Below are 24042 nucleotides of genomic sequence, written 5' to 3'. Positions count from 1 at the left end.
CAACTCATTCATGACCAATCCATTTCGGTTCTGGCAAAAGGGGAAAATTGCCCCACTTGTTCAGATAGTCGATGAAAATGAGCTCAATTACCCTCAAGTGTAGGGATAGGTATCATATATATCTCCACTTAAATGAGTCAGAAATGAGGTTAAGCCTTCTTTGCATTATAGTATACCAAGGATCTACTGCCTACTCAATGTGAGCTGCTTTTGTTTAGCTAATAAGGGGACTATACATATTTATCAGCAGCTCAGAGTGAATATACTATAAGAGACAATTGATTGTTGCTTCAAGAGGAGCGGTCAGAGAATAAGTAAAGACAAACGTGTTCCTATGGAATCCAGAGATGGGCTTTTGTTCAATTAGAAACCCACTATGGGAATAGGCCTGAATTGTACTTAATGAAGGATACTGGTGTGAACCTCTTGTCTATCCCTCTATGATCATATTTAAAGCATTTGACATGGCCACAGAAGGTTTTCTTTCTGAACTGCCTGCTTTCACAGCTCAGGACCAACAAATACCTATGTCATCTCAAAACTTGACTATGACTCTAAAAAACTCCTTATGGCTTTACCTAAGATATCAGGTTTTACATATTTCAAGGTTTTCTGTTGCCTTTAGAGAACTACATTTCATTTTAGTTTATAAGCAGAGGCATCCTAAGTATGGCAGCCAATGCCCTCCTTATTTGTTTTGAGACAGGATCTCACTATGCAGCCCAGGGTGGCTTCAAACTCGCTGTCCTCTTACCTCAACCTCCTGAGCACTCAGATGACCGGCACCACACCTGGTTCCTCTTTCTTTTTAAACCCAAGATCCCAAAAGGGAGAACCTCCAAGACTTGACTCTTTCAAGCTAACCAGAACTCCCTAGTATGACACTGGCCCACGCCAAGAATGTCACCATGGCATGGACCACAGGTTCAGATGTCTATAAGAAACCAGAAGGTAAGGGTCCCCACGTCCTCAGCTTACCTGTAGGCTAGTTTGAATTCCTTCCTTCCAGATTCAAAGCCACATACTCAAGGTGGATCTGAGTGAGCTCCCGTGACAGGTGAAGACCACAGTACCAAGTTCCTGTCAGTCCTAAGGCCTTCAGCTGGTGAGAAGGGCTTATGAATGCCACTGGGCCTAAGATTCCTAGTTGACTTCAAAACAGGACTAACAGCCCCACGGCCAACCTTACCTGCTCTCCCTTTCCGCCGCTGCTCTTCTTCTTGTTCTGTCAAGTACTCCCCAGTCTGGTATTTTCGGCTCTTCTGTCGTCTCCGTTTCTTTCTCTTCACCAGGCCCTCCTCCTCATCTTCTTCTTCTTCTTCCTCCTCTTCATTGGTGTCCCACATTTGCCGGGCAGCCTCTGTCCTCCAGGGCATCTCTCGGGCTCGCCACAGATGTCTGCGGCCTTGGCTCAGCAGGGTCTTGTCCTGGGCATGATGGCTGCGGTACTGGGTGTCCCTTTGGGTCTTTCTCACCTTTCTCCTCTTAGTTGGGGTGGGAGCCACCTCTTCCTCCTCCTCTGTAGGGAAGACCTCCTGGCTTCCCATGTCACTGTCTGCCATACCAGCAAAAGAGCTGCAGATGCTTCCTATGGATGAGAAATACAGAAGACTTTCAGATGCTTCTTCAAGGGATTAAGTATGGTATTGACACAACTGTCCTGGGAGAGGAATTCGTAGAACAGAGTTCAAGTTCATGCTCTGTCACTTATTACTGGTACATTTACCTCACAGGACTGAAGTCTTTCAGTCTTAAGTACTTGTTTTATAGAGTTTAAAATACCACACAATTATGAAGTACTAAAAATCATCCGTTACTCATCCATGGCACAGTGTTAATTGAACTCATTTCACAAACTCTTGCTCAGTGTTTACTGGGAGGTAAACATAGCATAAAGGGCAGAAGAGAGCCTCAGTTCTCTGCTGTTCAGTAAACACATCTGAGCTGAAGGCAAGGAGGTAAGGAAGTCTGATATTACAACTTAGGCCCCATAACTCTGTGGTTCCACAAGTATGGCCAACAGAGCTACCCTGGCCAAGCAGAATCATCACAAAAGAGTGTCTCTAGCATAAAAGCAAGGAGTCCCTTTCCTATGACATAGCTTGACTCAGGCATGTCCCAGTAGAACACAGCAGGCCACTTCCATTAAACTGATCCCACTTCCTACAGAGTAGCCAGAAGTTCAAGGGTCGGGTTTTCTTTCTAGTCCATCTGCCCATCCACTGCAGCTGTTCCTTGCTGCTGGGAAAGCACACCCCCTCTACTCCTGATTGCCCTGGGACAAACAGCATCTTTCCGACTCTCCTGGGCCACCTTGCCCTGAGGCTATTTTCTCTCTCCTCACTTACCCTTAACGCTGCTAACAATAAAAGCACAATTCTAAATTGGCCTGGTTTTACACTACAGGAGATCTAACAGCTTTCTTAGAAGCAACACTACCATGTTAACTCAACAATCTCTAGACCCCAGTGAGGTCAGCAGAAGAAAGAAACGGTTGGAAGGAAAAAGCAGCCCTTGACCAAAGCTTCAAGTTGGTCAGACTGCTTAAAGACAGCAACTAGCCCACTAAACTTTGCATTATATGGACCAGGCAGGGAACAGAGTGTTCTAGTTAATCTAATATTACAGTTAATACACAATCACCATAGAGATCACACAGAAATCACCAATTTCCAAAGAATCAAATACAGCACAATGTGTTTAACACAAAAATGGGACTGGCCATAATGTAATCACTCTTTGATGATTCAGAGGACACTTCAGGACTTTGTGAGGCCTCCAGGCCATCATTATAAGCCCCAATTACCATAGAGCTCGCCATGTGCTGAGGTGGCACTTAACAGGACTTAAGATCATAGACTTTTCATTGGGCCATGCTTCTCCATTCTTCCAATTTGCATGGAAATCTGAGTGAGTGCAGGCAACCATCTCTGTCCTGTGTACCAACAGAGAGCCAGCAGAAAAGAGCACAAGCGGCCGGGCGGTGGTGGCGCACGCCTTTAATCCCAGCACTCGGGAGGCAGAGGCAGGCGGATCTTTGTGAGTTCGAGGCCAGCCTGGTCTCCAAAGCGAGTTCCAGGAAAGGCGCAAAGCTACACAGAGAAACCCTGTCTCGAAAAGAAAAAAAAAAAAAAAAAAAAAGAGCACAAGCTGGAAATGACTATCTTCCTTAGACCCTAGACAAGTTCAGTGGACCAAAGGCAATTGTGCCTGCCCAGAACACTCAATGGCACCTTTCTTCTCTTAGTTTGGGTGGGAGCCACCTCCTCCTATTCCTCTGTAGGGAAGACCTCCTAGCTTCTCTGCCATATCAGCAAAGGAGCTGCAGATGCATCTCATGTCTCAAGTGCAGACATTCAACCTTTAGGCTTTAATCCCATCACCCTATGTGACAGGCATTATCAAAATTTCCTGAGTGGCAGGGGCCTTTGCTCTTTCCATCACTGGCTCTAAACAGGAGTTAATGTCAAATCCCTAATGTAACATAGCTAAGCAAACCACCTAAAAGTGTAGGTGATCCCTCTGCCCCTACCCAGGACTCTCTTGTCCCTGCAAGGAGCCTGTCATTTTAGCACAGAAAAGCAAAATGCCAACTGTCTACTTGCACCAATGGCAAAATCAACCCCATTGTCTACCTTTTCAAAGAAGCCAAGGCAAGCTTTTACTCTTGGTCTTACCAGACTGACTGCGTGTCCGAGTGCTCAGAACCACAGGGATGAAGTCACGGAAACTGCTCTTCGCTTTCTTTTCCAAGGAACCTGGAGTGATGTGTGGTTTGGGGGCAGAAGGCAGGAATATCACAATTAGAAATCTATAAACCAGAAAGCCCACATGTGATGTTCCAATGAGAAAACCAAAAGGTTTGGGTTGACCCTGCAGTTACTCTAGCTTACCCCAGCTGACTCTCCTTATGCTACCACCACTACTCATCTCTTTGGGAATGGTGGTTTTGAAAGTTGGGGGATGGGCCATTTTTACTGGCATCAATAAAGCAATGCACCCAATCAATTCAACAGCATGTCCCAAAGTAGAATATCTGCCTACATAACTCAAAGGTTGTTGTATGTTCGTTACATTTGAACTGAGCTGTAGCCTATTCCATACAAGAGCAACCTCAATGGACCTTAGAAAGGTAAGGCAGGAGGAGGTGGACAAATGGAAACAGGTATACAAGAGCAAAGTAGAGGAGTTAGGTCATGTCCAACGAGCAAGGTCATGAACATGGACTACTATAGCCAGGAATGCCTGGGTCATCTATAACAGAGTATACAGGTCAAATATACCCCATACCCAAGCCAAACATTCTTTGTTTGTTTGTTTGTTTGTTTGTTTGTTTGTTTTTTCAAGATAGGGTTTCTCTGTGTAGCTTTGCGCCTTTCCTGGAACTCATTCTATAGACCAGGCTGGCCTCGAACTCACAGAGATCCGCCTGGCTCTGCCTCCGGAGTGCTGGGATTAAAGGCGTACGCCACCACTGCCTGGCTCCAAACACTCTTAACTGATAAAAAGATTTTGAGACATCTGTAAACCTTTCTAGCAAGCTAGCTAGTCAGCTATTGGTTTTGAACTTTTTACAATGGGAGTTTTCCAATATAACAAAAGGTAGAGAAAACAGTGTAATGAATCCCAATTCTGCTGTTTTTGTCTAAGTATTCTTTCTTTTTTTCAAGATAGGGTTTCTCTGTGTAGTTTTGGTGCCTGTCCTGGATCTCGCTCTGTAGACCAGGCTGGCCTCGAACTCACAGAGATCTGCCTGGCTCTGCCTGCCTCTGCCTCCCCAGCACTGGGATTAAAGGCGTGCGCTACCACCCCCGGCTGTCTAAGTATTCTTACAGCTGCTTCTTCTTTGAGCCTTAAACTCATCTCATGGAAATGGGTTAATGACTCTATTGTAGGACTGCCATCTATCTGTTAGTAAGCCACCTTATTGAATGTCAAGACTTCAGAATGTGTGGTACTCTAACACATTAGGTCAGAATACATCCATCCTCCCTGGTTGTTGACTTCAGAGGTTCCAATTCTAACTCTACTCCACAGCATGGAAGGATCCATTTTCTACTCAATCTCTCAGCTACTCTCTCCCCACCAAAATTCCACTGGATCCCTCTGGCACTCAGGCTACAAGGTCGTGCATAGCCTTTGGGGCCTACCTTCCTCATGGCCATCAGCTCGTTTTCCTGGAGGCTGGGACTCTGGCTTTGCTGGCTTCCGGAGCTTGTGCTTTCCCCTGACTCCATTGTGCTCTTTTCCTGAATCTGAAGCCACTCTGGGGCTTTTCTTGGTGGGTTCCTGGGGGTCTCCAGGCAGCTTCCGGCACTGTGAAAAGGTAGAAGGAGTCTGAGGTCAGTTTTGCTTCTTAAGAATCCTCTTCCAAGGTCAAGTTATGTGCCTGTTGCTCACACATAGATATGAACTTCCCAGAGTTAGGACTGGCAGTGTGTGTGTCATGATATTATAGGACACAGTGGGCTATAAAGGCTCTCTTGGACTGAGTCAAATGCCCTTGCTGGTCCCTTCAGGCATCCACATAACTTTAAAGATATCTACAGAATCTGTATTCGTGGCCCCTGAACACACATCCAAAGTTGTTTTATAAGGTCCAAAGTCAGGCCCCATACTGTGCATACCCATACACAAGTTAAGAGATAAGCATTAAACAAAAATGTCTCTTCTGTAAGTTGGATAGCTACATGGTTTACACTGTGAATGGCGTTACTATCAATTGAAAATAATTCTGAGAATAGTCAAGAAAAACTTTTCTCATGTGTCAGTTAATGCCAGAAAATGGATTCAACTACAGCAAGGAGAGGAACAATACCCAGGAGGTGCGATTCCCATCTCCCTCAATGGACAGGGCCAGGCCTGCTATACCATTCACATTTGTATTTCAAATTTTATTCAACTTATTTACCTGAAATATGTGTTTACATAGAGGACAAACAGATACAGGATTTCAAGTAACTTACGGGACAGTCATTATCTGTTAAAAATAGTCTTCTTTCTTCCACACACACAACCTTTCCTTTTTACAGTATAAAAGCTAGATGCAGACTTTGGATGTAAACTTATCTCACTGTTAACTGCTGATGAAGATGGGAGACACACTGTTCACAGTTCAGTTAAATGACAGACACAGAAAGCTGCTCCCTCCGACACAAAGATGCCCAGGTCTCTCACAGCAGGACTGTGTGCTTCATGTTCACACCACATCATTTCCTCTTCTTTCCTTTCCCTTTTTACTCCCCTCTCCTTGCTGAAGACTTGGGTCAGCACCATCTTTTTTTTTTTTGTTCTTGTTTTTAGCTTGGGTATCATTTCTGCTACATACAGCATCACTGACTTCCGTGATGGGAACTGTAAAAGACAGAGGCTGCCATCTTCCTGTTTGAGCTGTACTGGGACTCTGCCTCTGTACTGAACATCATGGTTCCATTCTCTGGAGTACATTTTGTTTTTCTCCAGAAATGCATTCAGTCCAACTGCTGAGCATACGTCCTGAATCTCAGTAGCGGTAGGGTTTTCTACAGCCTTACTTATGGGAATCCGCCTCCCCTCCGCTATGGTTTTATTATTTAAGTAAACGGGGTAGATACAAATAAACCTGTCCTGGTCGGCCAGGGACCGCGCAGCTGCACAAGCCATCTCCACGGGAGTCCCCACTGCCCTGCCAGTGCTCCAGGCCGAACACCAGCTGGAGTTGACTTGCGAAGCTGAGTATATATTAAAGGCTGCTTTACACTCTGTATCATTTGGAATGCTACCATTTGCTTTATCGTAACAACTACCTCAATGAACAGATGAAGAAACTGAGACTCTAAGACAAGAGGTCAATTGACTTTTCCTGGGCCACACAGTCTAGCATCCACACTAACTCAAGGGATGCCACTTACCAGGCCACCCTGCAAGGTAGCTCATTTACACCTTCAGTAAGAAAGATAGAGCTGGGCCTCTTCTCATCAGCTTTCAAGAGTCTCCTTCCCTATTTGCTGCCTTTTCATCAACTGTTTCTGCTCAGTCCCATTCTCACCTACTGCTGGGTTATCAGCTTACTACTAGATAGAATAGAACTCCATCCCAAAGCCACACATTCCCACAAGCTTTGAGGCCCCTCCATGACACTAAACAAGAAATGGGATAAGATAGATGTTTCTAGTAATGTAGATCTAGGGAATGTGAAATTAAGTTTTAAGATGACAGGAAGAGATAAACATACTCAAAGTCAGCTGGGCATGGTGGTGTACACCTTTAATCCCAGTACTCAGGAGGCAGTGGCAGGTAGATCTCTGAGTTCGAAGCCAGCCTAGTCTACAGAGTCAGTTCAGGACAGACAGGCTGTTACACAGAGAAACCCCGTCTCAAAAAACAAACAAACAAAAAAACCAAACAACAGCAGCAAAATCAAATAACAACAAAAACCCTACTTGAAGTTATATGGTAGTAAATCTTGATTACTCAACTTGGCTGGATTGACAAACTGCTATATAATTCTGGGTGTATCTGTGGTTTTTTTCCAGAGAGAAATTAACTAAGGATGGAAGAGACCTGCCTTAAAGGTAGGGGGCATCATCTCATAGGTTAAGGACCCAGATAGAAAAGGGAAAAGTGATGGGCTGGGAAGGCAGTTCTAGAAGATCAAGTACTTGCTACAAGAGCACGAGGACCTGAGTTTCATCACCAGAAAAATAGTTAAGTGTGGTAGTACGTGCTTTTAATCCCAGCACTAGGGAGGCAGAGGTAGGTGGATCCCTCAATGAGTCTAGTATAATTGGTGAGCTCCTGGTTCCAGAGAAAGACACTGTCTCAAAACACAAAGTGGACAGCTAGTGAGGAATCACACCCAAGGCTGACTGACCTTGGGCCTGCACAGGTACCTGCATACATGTATACATACCCACAATGAGCACACCCAAACACAAAATAAGAAAATAGGAGCCCAGTACTACAGACATATATTCATTCGTATTCTCATTCTCTCCCTCTCTCCCTCCCTCCCTCCTTTCTTCTCCTTTGGTTGCCATGGGCTGCTGTTCTACTCCACTATGCTCTTCCCACTATGAGGGACTGAAATCTCTGAACCTGTGAGCCAAAACAAACTATTCTTCTCTCATTATTTTCTCAGATACTTAGTCACTGGGATGAAGACTAACACGTTTTCCCATAATCACATCTATATCACCTTCCAGTATGGTTATCAAACTATAGTTCCAGCAAACAGAATGACAGCTATCTTACTGATGGGATACTTGAAGGGAAAGAACCTTCAATTCTGCAGAGGACTAAGCTGAATGAAACTCAAGTTACTGCCATTCCTATGAACCAAAGTGTTAAGAATCAAAGAACTAGGGAGAAAAGAGAAAGATAAGGATGATTACTTAAAATGTGACCTTCAGGTACATCCAAAGAACAACTATTTTAAGCCAAGAGAAATAAAGTTAAATGCACATAAAATTTTGAACATGTCCTATTTACTTCTAAATATTGTTTTTAGCTGCCTCTTTTGAGTAGAGATCATTAACTTTTACTTCCTAAGGTAGACAGAACATCTAAAAGAGATTTCTTCTTGCATCTTCTGCCAGGGCAGCAGTGAAAAGTAAAAATATATGATGCACTCCAACTACACGAGAAGTTGGGAGGATGGAGAAATCAAGATCAGTGTTCAGGTTAATGGAGTTTTGAAATACATTTCAAAAGACAAGAATAAAGTTCGGGCAGCATCAAATGAAACATAATTCTTTGGCAGGCAAGATGCATTAGCAGGTAAAGGTGCTTGCTGCTACATACAATGATCTGAGTTCGATCCTTGGTGCCCACACAGTAGAAAGAGAACTGGTGAAATTGTCCACTGACCTCCACACAGACGCTGTAGCATGCATGTACCACACATATATGCACATGAGCACAGAAAAGAAATATAAATGTAATAAAAATTTTGAACGAAACATAATTCAAGCAAGTAATAGGAGCCTAGTCTGCCTCCTGGCCACCTCCAGCAGTGGGCTGTTTTGAATTAATGCCCCAGCTTAGCTTAGTTACCAATCACATGTTTCTCAACAAAATGGGACCTAACAAAACACCTGGATTATTTAGTTTCTAAAGGAAAAAAAAAAACTGGAAGTGCTGGTTGCCTTCTCCTTATCCTGTAACTTTATTCTCTGCTCTCCTCATTTCTCAATTGGCCTACCGAACCAGTCATCTCCTAGAGGAAGGGCTATGCCTACCTGTCATTAAGTCAACATGGCAAGACATAAGCTCCATGAGGGCAGGAGCCATTCTATTTGTGATACTAAAAACAAAAGCAGCCACTGACATCAACTGAGTGCTTAATTATGTGCCAAGTACTATTCTAAGCACTCATACACCATCTCATTAATTGTAACAGCTTTACTGAGCTATGCTGTACAATTCACTTACATGTACAATGCAAATTGTTTTTGGTATAAACACAGAATTGTGTAACTATTGCCATTGGCCTCCTACAAGAACTTTCTCATCACCCTGAATGGACACTCTACTCCCATTAATTGGTTACTCAACAAATCTCCTAGCCCTAGGCAACTATCAGGCTACTTTCCCTCTTATCAATTTGCCTGTTCTGGATATTTCCTATCACCATCTCATTTGATCTTTCCAACAACCCTCTGAATAAGTACTATTATTTGTCTCATTGCAGAGATGAAGGAACTGAGTGTAAAAGATTAAGTAGCAAGCTTAATCAATGTCACAGAACTAGGAAGAAGTGGGGCCAAAATGATCCTATCAAAAAGTTCCTTCCTTCCCTGGGACCCAAACTGCCAAGGCCAGTGGTCCATCATCTTTAAAGGACCAGGAAGAATTGTTCCTCAGGGAAAAGCCCGTGATTAAGTGATTTCCTTCACCAATACCTTCTTCTGCTTTCCGACTTTATCTAGGACAATGGCTTCCCTGGCCCCAAGGATGAAATCATTTCCTACATCCCATGGAATGAGCTAGGCCCTTTCCAGGTAAAAATATATACAGAGACCATGAGTTAAAAAGGGAAAGCCTTCCATTCACCAGCTCTGTTCACACAGCTAAGCTGCTCAAGAACATTGTCTAGGAGTGGGGAGGGAGGGGTCAAACGCAGCAGAGACCCACAAGTGAAGCAGACCATCTGAAGTTCTCAGCCATACGCTGGCACCCACCTTGGATCCCAGGGAATTCCGGACCATAGGCTTATCATGTGGCTGTGGCAGCAGCGGAGGCGGCGGCAGCAGTGGCTGCTGCTGCTGCTGCTGGTGCTGCGGCTGTTGCAGCGGCTGCTGCAGCTGCTGTAGTTGCTGTTGCTGCTGCTGCTGCTGCTGTGGCTCTTCCTCAATTTCCTTGTCTTTGTTACACTTCAACTTTTTGGGTGGCAGAGATTCTGTCTCTTCATCTGGTTGCCAACTGTTCTTGCAAGTAAAGACCCCAACGCTTTCCCGTTTCACTCGAGCTTGCCCAGCTTTCGCGCGAGCTTCAGCCAGGCCCTTCTGGGGAACTGCCGGGAGACCATCAGCCCGGAAGCAGTTGGATAAATTGAAGACCACATCCCCGTCCACTTTTTCCATTTTCACCCGCCCCAGATCCACCTGACTTCCAAGCTGCGAAAGGTCTGTGCTGGGGCCCCTCTTGCTGCTTGGAAGCACATCTAAAGTGAGTTCCTTAGAGCGGCTGTCATGAGGTAGCAAAGGCAGCTCAGGCATCTTGCACAAGTTCTGGGGGGTGGCCAAGACCAGCTCGTGGGACATATAGGCAGCCAGCACTTGGTTTTTAGGCTTTGTGTCTCCTGCCAGCTTTAGGCCACAGGCTGCCTGGGGGCCTTCCATCTTAGGAGTGCTGTCAGAGCAGAGGTGGCTCTCAGACTCTTCAGGTCCTTGATTCACTCCAATGTCCCCACTGCTAGGCTGAACAGACAGCGCCAGGGTCCCTGTCTGAGGGCTGAGAGTCAAGAGGACAGGATTGACTTGTTCTTCATAAGGCTTGGCAGCAATTCGGCAAGTTTTGTTCTTTGTGACAGCATCCTGTTCTGGAGCAAAGGGGCCCCCAGGCCGTGGCTGCCCCTCAGGAAGTCCATGAACAGCTTCATTGGAGCCAAGAGATGACACACCAGAAAACTCAGAAACAATGCTGGTGGGCCTGATAGGCACCCCCTGACTCGGGGCCAGTTGCCCGGCACTGGAAATGCCAATAGAAAGCAGAGATGCTTGGTGGTATGGTGACCAGCCAACAGGCAGGACCTGGGTGCTAGTGGCTTTCCCATTGATGGAACACCGTGGGTACATATTTGTCAGCCCTGTAGGTTTCCATAAAGACAGTTCCTTGGTTTGGCACCCTGGCAGCCCAGGGGCAATGCGGGCTGGGGTATAACGGGATTTGACTGTGCTTTGCTGTCCCTCGGCACCAGCCTGGCTGCCTTTCTTGCCACAAGTGGCACCAGTGCTCTTAGGCTCTCCTTGATCAATGATGGAGATAGGCTCCTGCTTGGGGAGATGGCGAGGATCTCGGTTAAGGCCCAGGTTAGGGTCCTTGTTCAACAGCAGGGATGCAGGCACTGGGTTGGCCACTCCCACATATGTGCCAGGGATGGTGCTGATCAGAGCGGTGGAGTTTTTTACCCAGGTGCTTGGGTCTCCATTCCTCACCATCTCAGGGAAGATAACGAAAGGCGAAGAAGTGGAGCCCAGGCAGGAAGTGACGTTGCTGCCGGCAGCCTGAGTTGTGCGCTGAGACCTAGACAGGACTGTGGACAGGAGGGCCTTGCTGCTCGTGTGCACAGGGGTCAACACAGGCATGGGAGGTGTTTTACGCTGGTTCGGCAATGGAAGCTTCTGGCGGTTGGACTTGGAAGAGAGGTCAAGAGGCATCTCGCTGCACTCGGGTGGAGAGGCCATCTCTCTCTCGAGCTGGGGAGGTGACTTGAGAGGAGAGAAGGTAACGGAAGTCCCTTCTGTTTGTTGCTCGGTGCTACCTGGCATCTTGGAGGGGTGTGGTGGGACTGAGCTCCCACTGGGGGCTGGCAGCAAAGGCTGTGAAGTTGGAAGCACCTTGGCAGAAGCAGTGGTGAGGGAAGTATCTGCCAAAGGTCCAGGGATCCCATCAGGAGGAGGCTGGGTGTTAGTGCTGCTGGATGGGGAAGTACAAGAGAGCCTGTTCACCTCTAAAGAGACCAACTTCGAATCTGAAGCCAAAGGCCGGGCCACGGAAAATGCATATGGGTAAGAGCGGAGCTCTGGGGAGGCCAACACACCTGGGAGACACCTATCCTGTAGGTAAGATGGCAGGACTGGGAGCGTGAGTGTGGAAGAGACTCCCAGAGTGGTTGGCAGTGTAGCCACACTGAGTGGCTGCCCACAACTCGGAGGTGGGATGTATACCAGCGGCTGGTTAGGGGTCAGCACTGTCCCTGGCTGAAAAGACAGGGGGACTTTTTGCATAGCTGGTGCCTGAGCTGCAGGAAAACACACTCGACTCAAACTGAAGGAGGCTGGAATGGGTGCTGAGGTGGGGATGGCAGCTGGTGTGGCAGCCGGCATGGGCGTGGGGGCCGGAGTAAAGATTGGGGCCGGGGTGGGTGCAGGCACCGGTGTAGGAGCAAAAGCAGGGATAAGGGTGGGGGTAGACGGCGGGCCAGAGGATGGGGTTGGAGTGGGCATCGGCACAGATGGAGGGGCAGGAGCTGCTGGAGGCGTGGATGCTGGCATGGGAGCTAGGACCGGAGTTGGGACAGAAGCAAGGACCAAAGTGGGAGCTGAAGGAGGCACAGGAGCCTGGATCAGGGCCAAGGGAGGTGCAGAAACAGAGACTGTGAGAGGAGTAGGAGCAGGAGCCGACAGTGGCACTGGGACGGAGTGGGGAGCAGACGCTGGTACAGGCACCAAGACAGAGGCTGACACCGAGAGAGGGTTTGAATCCGAGATGAGAGCAGGCACCGAGGGCGGTGCTGGAGCTAGAGCGGGCACTGGTGCTAGGGGAGGAGAAGGAGCTGAAGCTGATGTGGCAACTTGGACTGGAACTAGTCCTGAGTGGGGCACTGGGGCTGGGACAGAAAGGGGAACCTGGAACGGATCGGGAACCGACGGGGTCACAGAGGTCGACCCAGGGGCAGGAGGGCAGATAGGTGCCGGCAGCTGACTGAAGTTAGTGGTAACTAGAGGCAGGGTTCCCTCCACAGGGACTCCAGTTCCCAGAGTTGCCAAAATGAAAGTGTTCTTCTCCCCAACACTGTGCCGAGAGTCCAAAGCCTTTACCCCGGCTGGCGAGCAGTCAACCTGTTTGCTCATTTGGGTGCTTAGGGGAGTCCAAGAGCAATTGGCCCTGCTATGGCTGGCCTCAGTGCTATCAGGAGTGGGCAGCTTAAGCCCGTCTCCTGGGCTGTTCAGTGGCACCAGGAGGCCCTCAGCCTCTCCTGCATTCCCAGCATAGTCCATTTTTGGCTGGGGATCATCAGGCTGATCTTCTGACCTGTGCCCAAGTTTTTCTGTTGTACTGCCATCTGGGTTTGCCCCCCGGGCATTGCTGCCACTTCCAACTGCTGTGAGCTCCACCTGCAATGAAAGAACAGCATGCCCATCTTAGCAAGCTCCCCACAGCTGATCCAAGTATCCTGCGGCCCCTGAGAAGTAACTGCTGCTCCTTTCTGCAACTCAACTAACTGCAAAGGACAGGGCACATACATACCAATTTCTATCTCATCTACAGCAGCTTGTCTTCTTGCTCCCATTCTCAGAATGGCCAAGCCAGCCACACGACCCCAGAAAGCTCACCCTTTGATGGGCAGCATGTGACAACACACAGCTCCTTACCTTGGAAAAACTGCTGCTGACACAAAACTCCTGAGATCCAAAGTGCTGGCAGTCACCTGTCGTGGACTCCTCATCAGAAAGAGGTGCTCTTCTGGAAGGAAGGACACAACCAGAAAAGGGACATAAGGCTCAGACTTAGGCCATTGACACGTTCTCCAGAAGGTCCTGCCTACCTGGCTTCCCACCAAACCCTCCTGTCTCACTTCCCATGGTAGCTTCAGGGGATAGATAGCAGGGTACTAGGGGACTCAAGGAGACAAAGCAGAGCCTCTGCACGTAGCTTTGCAAGTTCTTGAATAGGAGCCTTGTCTGACCAGAATTTGGGGGCTACTTATTCTGCTTTCTAGTGTTCTCACAAAAGTGTGGACGAACCCTATCTTAGCACCTTCTTTTTCCTGGAGCTTACCTACCAAGGTGACCATTCAATCTAGGATATACAGGGCATCACTCAAACACAGATAGATGTGACCTGTAAGCCTCAAAAGGCATGCAAATTCATTTTATTTTAAATCCCATCTTCTTTCAAGTCTATATGGAAAGTGCCATGTTAGGGTAAATCTCTTCCAAAGCAAACCATCATTCCCATTGTGTTTAAGTCTAGTCCATATCTGAATCACCTATTCATCCGATGGGCTGGGCATGCCTGTAGCCCATACACATTCACCTTTACCAGCACATACAACACTGATTTGAGGCTATCTGGTCACTGACAATAAGAGGCTCTTTAAAAATACTACATTAGCCAAGCATGTGTCATGTGTTTGTAATTTGAATACTTAGGAAGTGGAGACTGGAAAGTAAGGAATTCAAAGCTAGTTGGGCTACAGGAGACCCTGTCTTAAGCAACAACAACAAAAATGGAGTGGATGTGGTGATGCACATCTTTTTAAATCCTGGCACTCAGGAGGCAGAGGCAGGTAGATCTCTTTGAGTACAAGGCCAGCCTAGACTCTGGTCTACAAAAGGAATTACAAGACAGCAAAGCTACATACTAAGACCCTGACTTAATTAAAAAATGGCAGAACAAAACAATACAACGACAACAACAAACAGACACTTCTTTTTCTCCAAAGGAACAGTTCTAGAATGCTACCTGGCTCCAGCCAGGATCTTCTCTTCACAGAATACACAGGGAGCACCTTCCCTTCTCAGAATACACAGGGAGCATCTTCCCTTCTCAGAATACACAGGGAGCACCTTTCCTTCACAGAATACACAGGGAGCACCTTTCCTTCACAGAATACACAGGGAGCATCTTCCCTTCACAGAATACACAGGGAGCACCTTCCCTTCTCAGAATACACAGGGAGTACCTTCCCTTCTCAGAATACACAGGGAGCACCTTCCCTTCTCAGAATACACAGAGAGCACCTTCCCTTCTCAGAATACACAGGGAGCATCTTCCCTTCACAGAATACACAGGGAGCATCTTCCCTTCTCAGAATACACAGGGAGCACCTTCCCTTCACAGAATACACAGGGAGCACCTTCCCTTCTCAGAATATTCAAGGAGCACCTTCCCTTCACAGAATACACAGGGAGCACCTTCCCTTCTCAGAATACACAGGGAGCACCTTCCCTTCACAGAATACACAGGGAGCACCTTCCCTTCTCAGAATACACAGGGAGCACCTTCCCTTCACAGAATACACAGGGAGCACCTTCCCTTCTCAGAATACACAGGGAGCACCTTCCCTTCAGCCTCTCTGTACCACCACATTCTCTCCCTTCCCAAAAGGGAGTCACAGACTCCACATTCACATTGGTATGTGCCATAAGTAAAGGCTTAAGGCCAGAAAGCTGGGTCTCAAAGGAGAAAAACCCAATTGTACCCCCCCCCACCTGCTCAAAAAGAATTCCTCTAAATTCAGGTAAAAATCTTCAAACATGTTACATTTGACAAAACAAACAAATAAACAAAAGGACAAGACTGCTAAAGTTGGAGGACAAACACCCACTCCACGTTTGGCACTTTAAGTGTAGCAGGAACACACTGCCCCTGTACTGGGGAGCATTTCAATAGGGCAGCTGCCTGGGTGGGAGTGGCTGCAGAGGAGGTGGGGGGTCAAAGGACAAAGCTGCAGCAAGTTTTCTGGGTGGGCAAAGCACAGGACCGCTCTCTCTGCCTGCTCTTTGTTTGGGTTTGCCTGCCATCTTTGGAGCCGTGCCAGAGATCCAGTACAGCCCGTGAAGAAAAGTCAGCCCCTGCCTTACCAACCACTCTAGGCTAAAGGGTATTTGGGGTGCCTGTAGCCAACTCCAGCAAGGAGGAGTACCCTGAAAATAACTCCCTCCCTCTGACTGAAACAGGGACTCCCAAATTGTACCTGGGGCAAGAGAAGCAAAAATGGCAATGGGGATGAAATCAGGCCTCTCCCCATCTTTTCGGTGCTCCAGAAGGGGCTAATCAAGGGGGAAAGGCTTGTCCCCTTTAAAAAGCAGCTAGAGTTGCAGAAGTGGGAGGGTTCCACTGCTGGAAACAACTGTTGGTACAAACAGAATGACTTGTGAGGCAAAGGCTTGGGAGGCAGTTGGGGGTCTTGAGGAAGGGGAGGGCCCCAAGGAAAAGGAAAACACACTTTTCACATCAACTCCTGAGAGACCAGAAAAGCAGGACCTCTATGTACCCAGCCTTGGGCTGAAGAAGCGTGTTCCAACTAGAATCACCAGGGATGGTTTAGGGGGAGGGCTGTGGTGGTGAGGGGAAACAGCAGTCCCTCCCTCCAAAACCCGACATGGGAAGGCACTATTTGTTTACATTCTTCCCCCTCCTGACCAAGCTCCCTCCCTGGTTGGTGGGCTCCTCCTTGGGCAGAAATCCTGCTTTGAAGCAGAAGCTATGTTCTTGCAAGCCAGTAGTTACCAGGGAAGCCTAGAGCCAGGCAGAGAAACTGGTAGTGGCAGCAGCAGAAGCAGCCCTACTGGCTACTCCAGCCATGCCTAAGCCTCAGCACCAGCCTCCAAACTCTGGGAAAATGTGTGCGATGATGTTTCAAATCCTCTGAGGGGGATGCAAAGCTGAGCAAATATTTAAAAAACGCTCCACTGAGAGAGGAGCCTGGAATCGAAAAGGCAGGAGCGAGGGGGAGGAGGCTGGGTCAACTGAGCAAGGTTATGAGGATATAGGTGAGGAGGAAACACAGAGACTCTAATCAGGACTGAAAATCAGTTCTTCCCACTAGAAGACAGCTGGTATGCTCAAGGATTTGCTGAACTTAACCAAAGTGAGCCACCATGTCTCAAGGCTATTTTCCTAATTATTAAAGGCTAACACCTGGACCTGTCACACTGGACCTTTTCAGTTCCTGTTGGGCCTGGGACAATGTCTAAGAGAAATATCCAACCTAGAATGCATGAGGCCAGCCCCTTACCTAGCAGCCCAGGACTTTTCCTGTTTGAAGTCCCACTGCTCCTTCAGGACCCCCTTCACTCCAGCTAAGGCCTTTCCCAAACACTCAAGGAAATATGGACACTGGCCTTCACCCCAAATTCCTAATCATCTCTCCAGCCTGGGCTCAGATGGCACTGTCCTCTGAGATTTCCATGAAAATGCATCATTCTTGCAACTAGACTCCATAGGACCTATTCACACCACTCTATAGCACTCACCAGCAATGTACTAAGCTGTACTACCAGTTTGCTCTTGTATTGAATAAATAATTAAATGCTAGAAGCAAGCAAGCTGATTTAGCTGGAGGTTTGACTAAAGCTGACCAACCACCTGGAACAGTCAAAAAGGCAACACCTTCTGTTCCTCAACCATATTTGATGAAACTGAGCAGACTTCCACAATGTGATTTTAAGTTGATCCCCAAATACAGCTTTATACCTCAAATTTGTAAGGTCTACAAGTTGGAAAGGATGGGGGAAGGTGGTTTTTATATAGAGTAAAGCTGGGCTTGGCGGCACATGCTTGTAATCACAGTACTTTGAGAGGCCAAGACAGAGACTTTCTTCCTGTGCTACACAGCAAGACCCTGTTTCCAAAAAGGGGGAGGGGGTGGGGGTTGGAGAGATGACTCAGCAGTTAGGAGAACTTGCTACTCTTCAAAGGACCTGGGTTGGATTCCCAGCACTCACACGGCAGCTCACCACCATTTGCAAATCCATTTCCAGGGGATCTGATGCCCTCTTTTGATCTCTATGGGTACCAGGCATACACATGGTGCACAGACATACATGCAGGCAAAATACCCATACACATAGAAAAAAATACATATATATATATATATATATATATATATATATATATATATATATATATAAAAACCACATTATGTATGTTATATATTTTACCAAGCATGGTAACTCACACATGACATCCTAGCAGTTGGGCTGAAGCAGTAGGGCTACTACAAGTTAGAGGTCTACCTAGGCTATAATAGTAAGCTCCAGGTCAGCCTGGGCAACAGAGAGAAAGAGACACTGTTTCAAAAAAAAAAAAAAAAAAGCAAGCACACAGGGTGAGATTACATTTTAGAAATCAGCTGTAACATAGCCTAGACTGTGGTAAGAAGGTAACAAAGGGTGGATCCTGGGCATATTTGCTAATTTAGCATCCCAAGAAAGGTCTGTAAAAAGAGAAAATCATATTTCACATCTACTTCTGACTCCTTTCTTGGAAGGAATATAGCATAGACAGTGAACCAAGGTAATTTGTCCACTGTTTTTTAATTTCTCAGGTTAGTATACAAAATGCCCTGTCTTACACAGTTTCACTTATATAGCCAAGGCTAGCCTAAAACTTAATAGGTAGTCCAGGCTGGTCTCAAATCCACAGTCCTCCTGCCTTAGTCTCCTGAGTACTGGGATTATAGATGTGAGTAACCACACCTAGCTTGAGCACTAGCTTCTTGAAGGCTCAGGCCCACAGCTCTAAACCAGCCTCAACTACTTATAACTAGAACAACATGGTCTACCAATGCATACTCACAAATCACGACCACCACCTTGCCTTGCAAAAGATCATCTCTTACAATCATCGAGAACAGACCTCATCCATAAAGGGAAAACCTTTTTCCTTCTCCTGTCTCCCAGAAGAATTTCGTCTTATTTTCATTGGTTTTGATTTTTGTATTCTAAAATTAAATTCTTTTTTTAAGTCCATCTCTAACACATTCCTCAGCACAGGGACCATTAAACTATCAGGTGTCAATGGATTAAGAAAATAAAAAGGTCTATTCTCCTAACCTAGTCTCAGACAAGTACACAATTCTCTAGTTAGGAAATAAAGAAAAAAATCATTAAAAACAAAGCATGCCTTTAATCCCAGCACTCAAGAGGCAGAGGCAGGTGGATCTCTGAGTTTGAGGCCAGCCTGGTCTACAGAGCGAGTTCCAGGACAGCCAGGGCTATACAGAGAAACCCTGTCATGAAAAAAAAAACCCACAAACCAAACATGAAGTTGAGGGAGTAGCTCAGTGGTAGAAACACGCTTTTCATTCATGAGTCCCAGTGTTCCATCCCTAGAGCCACAAAAACATAGTATATAAAAGCAAAGATAATCATTCTTTTTCCCTTCAAAATTATCAACATTACCTCTCCCAACACATGAATGCTTTTTAGATTTACCTGGGGAACTACAGATCTATTTTTTTACATTCATTTATATATTTTGGGTGTAATGTAGCACTGGTGTGTACATGTGGAGATCAGAGAACAACTTGTGAGACTCATTTTCTCCTTACATCTAATGGGTTCTGGGAATCAAACTCAGTTTATCAGCCTTGGCCATAAGCATCTTTGCTCAGTGAACCACCTCAACAGACCTAAACCAGGCTCTTTATATTTTTTTTCTTTTTGAAGACCCCAGATCTTAAATGGAAGGGAAAGTCCTATTGTAATTCCTCTGGCATATGTGAATTTAAATAGTCAATAGATTAAAACACCAGCAAGCATGGCCGGACAATGTCTTGAAGTTGGAAGAGGTCTCATAACCACCATACAGAGCAACTTGACCAGGGGTTATAAAAGGAAAATATAAACTCTGAAGGACAATTGGGTACCCTTGATATGATGTATAATTTTAAGAAGGCCTGTCTTGGTCAACCAAATATCTGAAAACTGAAAACAGACACAGAAACTAGGCAGGCCTCACAAACTCTGAATTTTATATTAAAACTATGATCAGCAACCTCAACTTCCTTTGATACTTCTTCATAAGGTCTTCCTGACAAATGTTTTGCTAGCTTTTTGAGGTAGGAAATACTGGCCCCCCAAATTCTGACAACCAGTTCCCACCTTAAAGCTACATGATGAGGGGCTGGAGAGATGGCTCAGCAGTTAAGAGCACTGGCTTTTCCTCCATAGGACCTGGGTTCAATTCCCAGCACCCACATGGTAGCGCATAACTGCCTGTAACTCCAGTTTTAGGAAATCTGACATCTTCACATAGAATACACGCAGGCAAAACACAACTGTACATGAAATAAAATAAATTTTATACACACACACACACACACACACACACACACACACACGATCAAACCAACTTTCTTCCAAGCCCTGGACAAGAGATGAAAGTATCTTAGTATCTTACATGGAGTTTTGAGCACCCAACTTGGATATAAGACATAGAAATGGCAAGCACCTGAGCTTTGCTTTACTCCACAATCTGGCAGTTCTTAATCACTAGACAGATAATACTAGGTGGCAAAGGTCATCTGATGGCTCCCTCATTTTTACCTCATTCCCTGGTACAGGGACAGTATGGCAGAGCAGGTGACCCCCATGATTGAGGAAAATTAGAAACAAACAAGAATTTTGTCCCCAGGTTCTACCCCCAACCTGTGACTAGGTACAGCTTACTGGATGCCACCTTTGAAAACTTACCTCTCCTCGTTGATGCCACACATGCGAATCCGGTCAGAACTGGTCCAGTTGTGCACGCCGCTGTAGAGCGGTGCTGTAGAGATCATGACAGCCACTCACTGCCAGATAGGATCTGTTGTGGCCACTCCCCCTGGGGAAAAAGAATACCGAAAAATTACAAGTGAGAACAAGCACAGCTACTTTAACCACCTTTTACACTGAAACACTGAAATCAAGGTAATCATAGCATCAAAATGCTAAAGTGATCACTGTCACAAGGCAGCCTGCTAAAGAAAATAAAGGTCCGCCGGGCGGTGGTGGCACACGCCTTTAATCCCAGCACTCGGGAGGCAGAGCCAGGCGGATCTCTGTGAGTTCGAGGCCAGCCTGGGCTACCAAGTGAGTTCCAGGAAAGGTGCAAAGCTACACAGAGAAACCCTGTCTCGAAAAACCAAAAAAAAAAAAAAAAGAAAAAAAAAGAAAAGAAAAGAAAATAAAGGTCCAAATAAGGAAAAGATCACACCAGCTTTCCAGTAATCCACATTTCAGGATGCAGATGAGGACACTGCCAATCACCCTGAGTGATTTTTAAATTATTTTCAAAGACACATATGCTTGAATGTTTGAGGAAATTCAATCTACTGCATACAGTTGAGGGACAATATATTTTCGACATACATTTAGCCTAAGCAACCCCAGTCAGAGTGCTGCATCCATACCTGAGCAGCAAGTGCAGTGAAAGACTGGGGGTCTTTTTCACAGCTGCTCTCTAATCCATGGATAGGGAAGGATCTGAGTGACACAGCCAATTTAAGCTCTCCAGAGGAAGCATACACTTTCTTTATAAGTCTTTCAAAAGTACTCTGCTCTGCTTCCAAGTTGGTCACAATGCATCTGTGTAAGGTGTAGAAAGCTCCCTCCAAATTAGGTGCAATACTCCTTGTACTCTGGCCACAATCAAATGAACAAAAACAAGCCTCCATCAAGAACTACGCACTTCTGTCCTTGTCCTTTCCTATTAGTCTGTCTGCCCTGCCGTGGCTTACTAACCCTTTCACGAGCCAATGTCTACTTCTTGCTATTGACAACCACTGCACAGTCCTTTCCTCTTTGACAGAAAAAGGGGTATCAAGGAAAATAGCCTTATCCAGTGAGCCTGTTTTGTTAACCTATTAGCTAAAATCATCATTCACCAAAGTTCAACTGAACAGAGCCCTATGGTGATCAGAATTTTCTGCTGTTGTCTGTGTTCCAAAGAAGTCACGGCAATGTACAGTCACATCAGAGATTTGCTCCACTTATCCTCTTCAATTTTCACAAATTGTTCATATTCAACATAATTCACTTACTCACTCAACAAACATTTGTCCTAGGTACCAGAGATTCAACAACTCACAAACCTGACAAAACTCATACCTGTAGGGTGCTTACATTCTACAAGGGTGATAACCAGAAGGATGATAAGCTTATTAAATTGTTCTGTCATAGTACATCCCAAGCTACACAACACAGACTAAGGAGCATGGGTACAATGTCAGAGGGAATAAGTGGAGGGGCTGTGATTCACAATAGGATGATCAACATAGGCTTAACCAAGAGGAAAACATTTCAACAACCTAAAGGGTATAAAGGAGTGAGCAATGTAGATACCTAGAGGGAATAACATTCCAGACAGAGGAAAGCAAAGTTCTCAAAGCAGGAGGAGGCTACCTGTTGAGAGCAACCAAGAGCCAGATCATCATGATGGCTGGATTCAAGGAAGGTGGTAAGGAAAGAACAGTAGAGATATATGTACCCATTGTTCTCTTTGACTTCATCTTATCCCATCTCTGCACAAGCCAAGGGGTGCTGGTGTCCTCCCCCGTTTTCTTTATACCTCCCTCCCTGCCTTTCCTGGCTCAGTGCTAGCTGGTTTCTCTGTGTGTGTGGTCTTTCTGTTCTCTACCCCAGAAACCTGGCTGTTCACTGAAGATGAGCTTTCACATGACTCCTTCCTTCTCTTACTATCTCTTCCTCCTTTCTTTCTTCTCCTTCCCCTCTCTCCTCACTCTCATTTTTCCCTCCTATCTTCTCAGATGTCTTGTAGGCCCTCCTCTTTTCTGACAACTCTCGGAGCACAGCCTCTTCCATTTCCCTTCCTGCCTGCCTTCTCAGACTCCCTTACTTTATCTCATCCTCAGCATCTCCGTTTCCTCTTCACTCTGATGCTCCTTCCCTTCTTCCCTCCCTTGCTCCCCCTTCCATCCTTTCCCACCCCACTTCTCCACCAAGCCTCTGCTTGTCTCCCTCTCATCTTTCTGCCTAGCTCCCCTTCTTCATTCTGGGTCTCTTTCTGGGTCTCTCCTTGCTGTGCATGCCAGTCTTGCCCTCCATCTCTCTCAGCAGTCACAATGTCAATTCAGCCCTGGATGCACTGGTGACTCCTACATCTCTCGCTCTAATCCTGACCTCTCCCCATAGGCCTACAGCAGAATTCCAGATGCCAACAACTTGCTGTTAACTGGATGTCCACTAAGCCTCTCAATCCAACATATCTCAAACCAGACTCATTATCTGTCCCCATAAATGACTGCTCACTCCATTCACCAGGCCGTCACAGCATGCTTCCTTAGTCACTAGCACTACTGTCCTCACACTTGAATCTCTTCAACTCATCTCCCCATCACCCCAATGAAATGAGGTGTCAAGTCTTGATAAAGCTATCTCCCTTCCTCTTTCTACCCCTCTTGCCACTGCCCTGGTAGTCCTTCATCATCTCACCCCAGGAATATTACACTGGCCTCTTAACTGCTCTCTCAGCCTCCCATCGCTTGATTCCACAATCAATTCATCTTCTGAAATGCTGCTTCGATCAGACCTCCCTACTCTCGTCAAAAGCCATCAGAATCAAGCTAGCTCTCAAGGCAGAATTCTTAGGACAGCCTTCAGGGCCCTCAGGACCTGGCCTCCAAACTTCTCTGCAAGCTCCTCTGCCCTTTGCCTGCAATCCTTGCCACCCCCAGCTCCTGCCCATCCAGTTTCAGGACTCTGCTGCTTCTGCACTCTGAAACGGCCTCCCCCGTACCCCTTCTTCCCCTCACTATCATCCCTCAATGCCGAGCTTAAATGTCATTGTGTCATTCCCCTAGCCTCAGCACAAGAACGGTTAACCCCTCCCTTTCTGGTTCTCCTCAAACATTTCCTTCTTTCCTGTCCTATCACATGTCCTCCTCTGCTGGGGACATGGCATGTCTGTCTCTCCACCATAGGATCAGTTACTAGAGTTAAGGAATAACAGCGGTTTTTGTCTTTAGTTTCTCTGTAATACTTTACACATTGTAAGGACTCAGTAAATGCATGTTATATGGGACTGAATTCTAGATTAGACCCGAGGGAATGACTCTGAGAAATCACAAGAAGCAAAATAAACCAAAATGAAAAAGTGGCTACCATGCTG

At 46.3% G+C, this 24042-nt stretch overlaps 1 protein-coding gene and 1 pseudogene across 1 annotated transcript in view; both read right to left on the bottom strand.

The window, feature by feature from the left end:
• Bcorl1 (BCL6 corepressor like 1) overlaps positions 1 to 24042 on the bottom strand; it is a 72272-nt gene that overhangs the window by 31068 nt on the left and 17162 nt on the right. Inside the window, exons 3-9 of the mRNA XM_059250403.1 lie at positions 20628 to 20757; positions 13797 to 13887; positions 10312 to 13538; positions 10161 to 10221; positions 5151 to 5316; positions 3678 to 3758; positions 1190 to 1588 (exon numbers count right to left, since the gene is read on the bottom strand). Coding sequence (XP_059106386.1) covers positions 1190 to 1588; positions 3678 to 3758; positions 5151 to 5316; positions 10161 to 10221; positions 10312 to 13538; positions 13797 to 13887; positions 20628 to 20713 — 4111 coding nt within the window. The 5' untranslated portion in view covers positions 20714 to 20757. The remainder of the gene's footprint in view (positions 1 to 1189; positions 1589 to 3677; positions 3759 to 5150; positions 5317 to 10160; positions 10222 to 10311; positions 13539 to 13796; positions 13888 to 20627; positions 20758 to 24042) is intronic.
• On the bottom strand, positions 6200 to 6642 carry LOC131899624 (signal recognition particle 19 kDa protein-like; annotated as a pseudogene).

Source organism: Peromyscus eremicus, chromosome X (assembly GCF_949786415.1).
Source record: "Peromyscus eremicus chromosome X, PerEre_H2_v1, whole genome shotgun sequence".
Lineage (NCBI taxonomy): Eukaryota > Metazoa > Chordata > Mammalia > Rodentia > Cricetidae > Peromyscus > Peromyscus eremicus.
The sequence above is the reverse complement of the archived record's forward strand: the minus strand, read 5'-3'. Positions and strand labels throughout refer to the sequence as shown.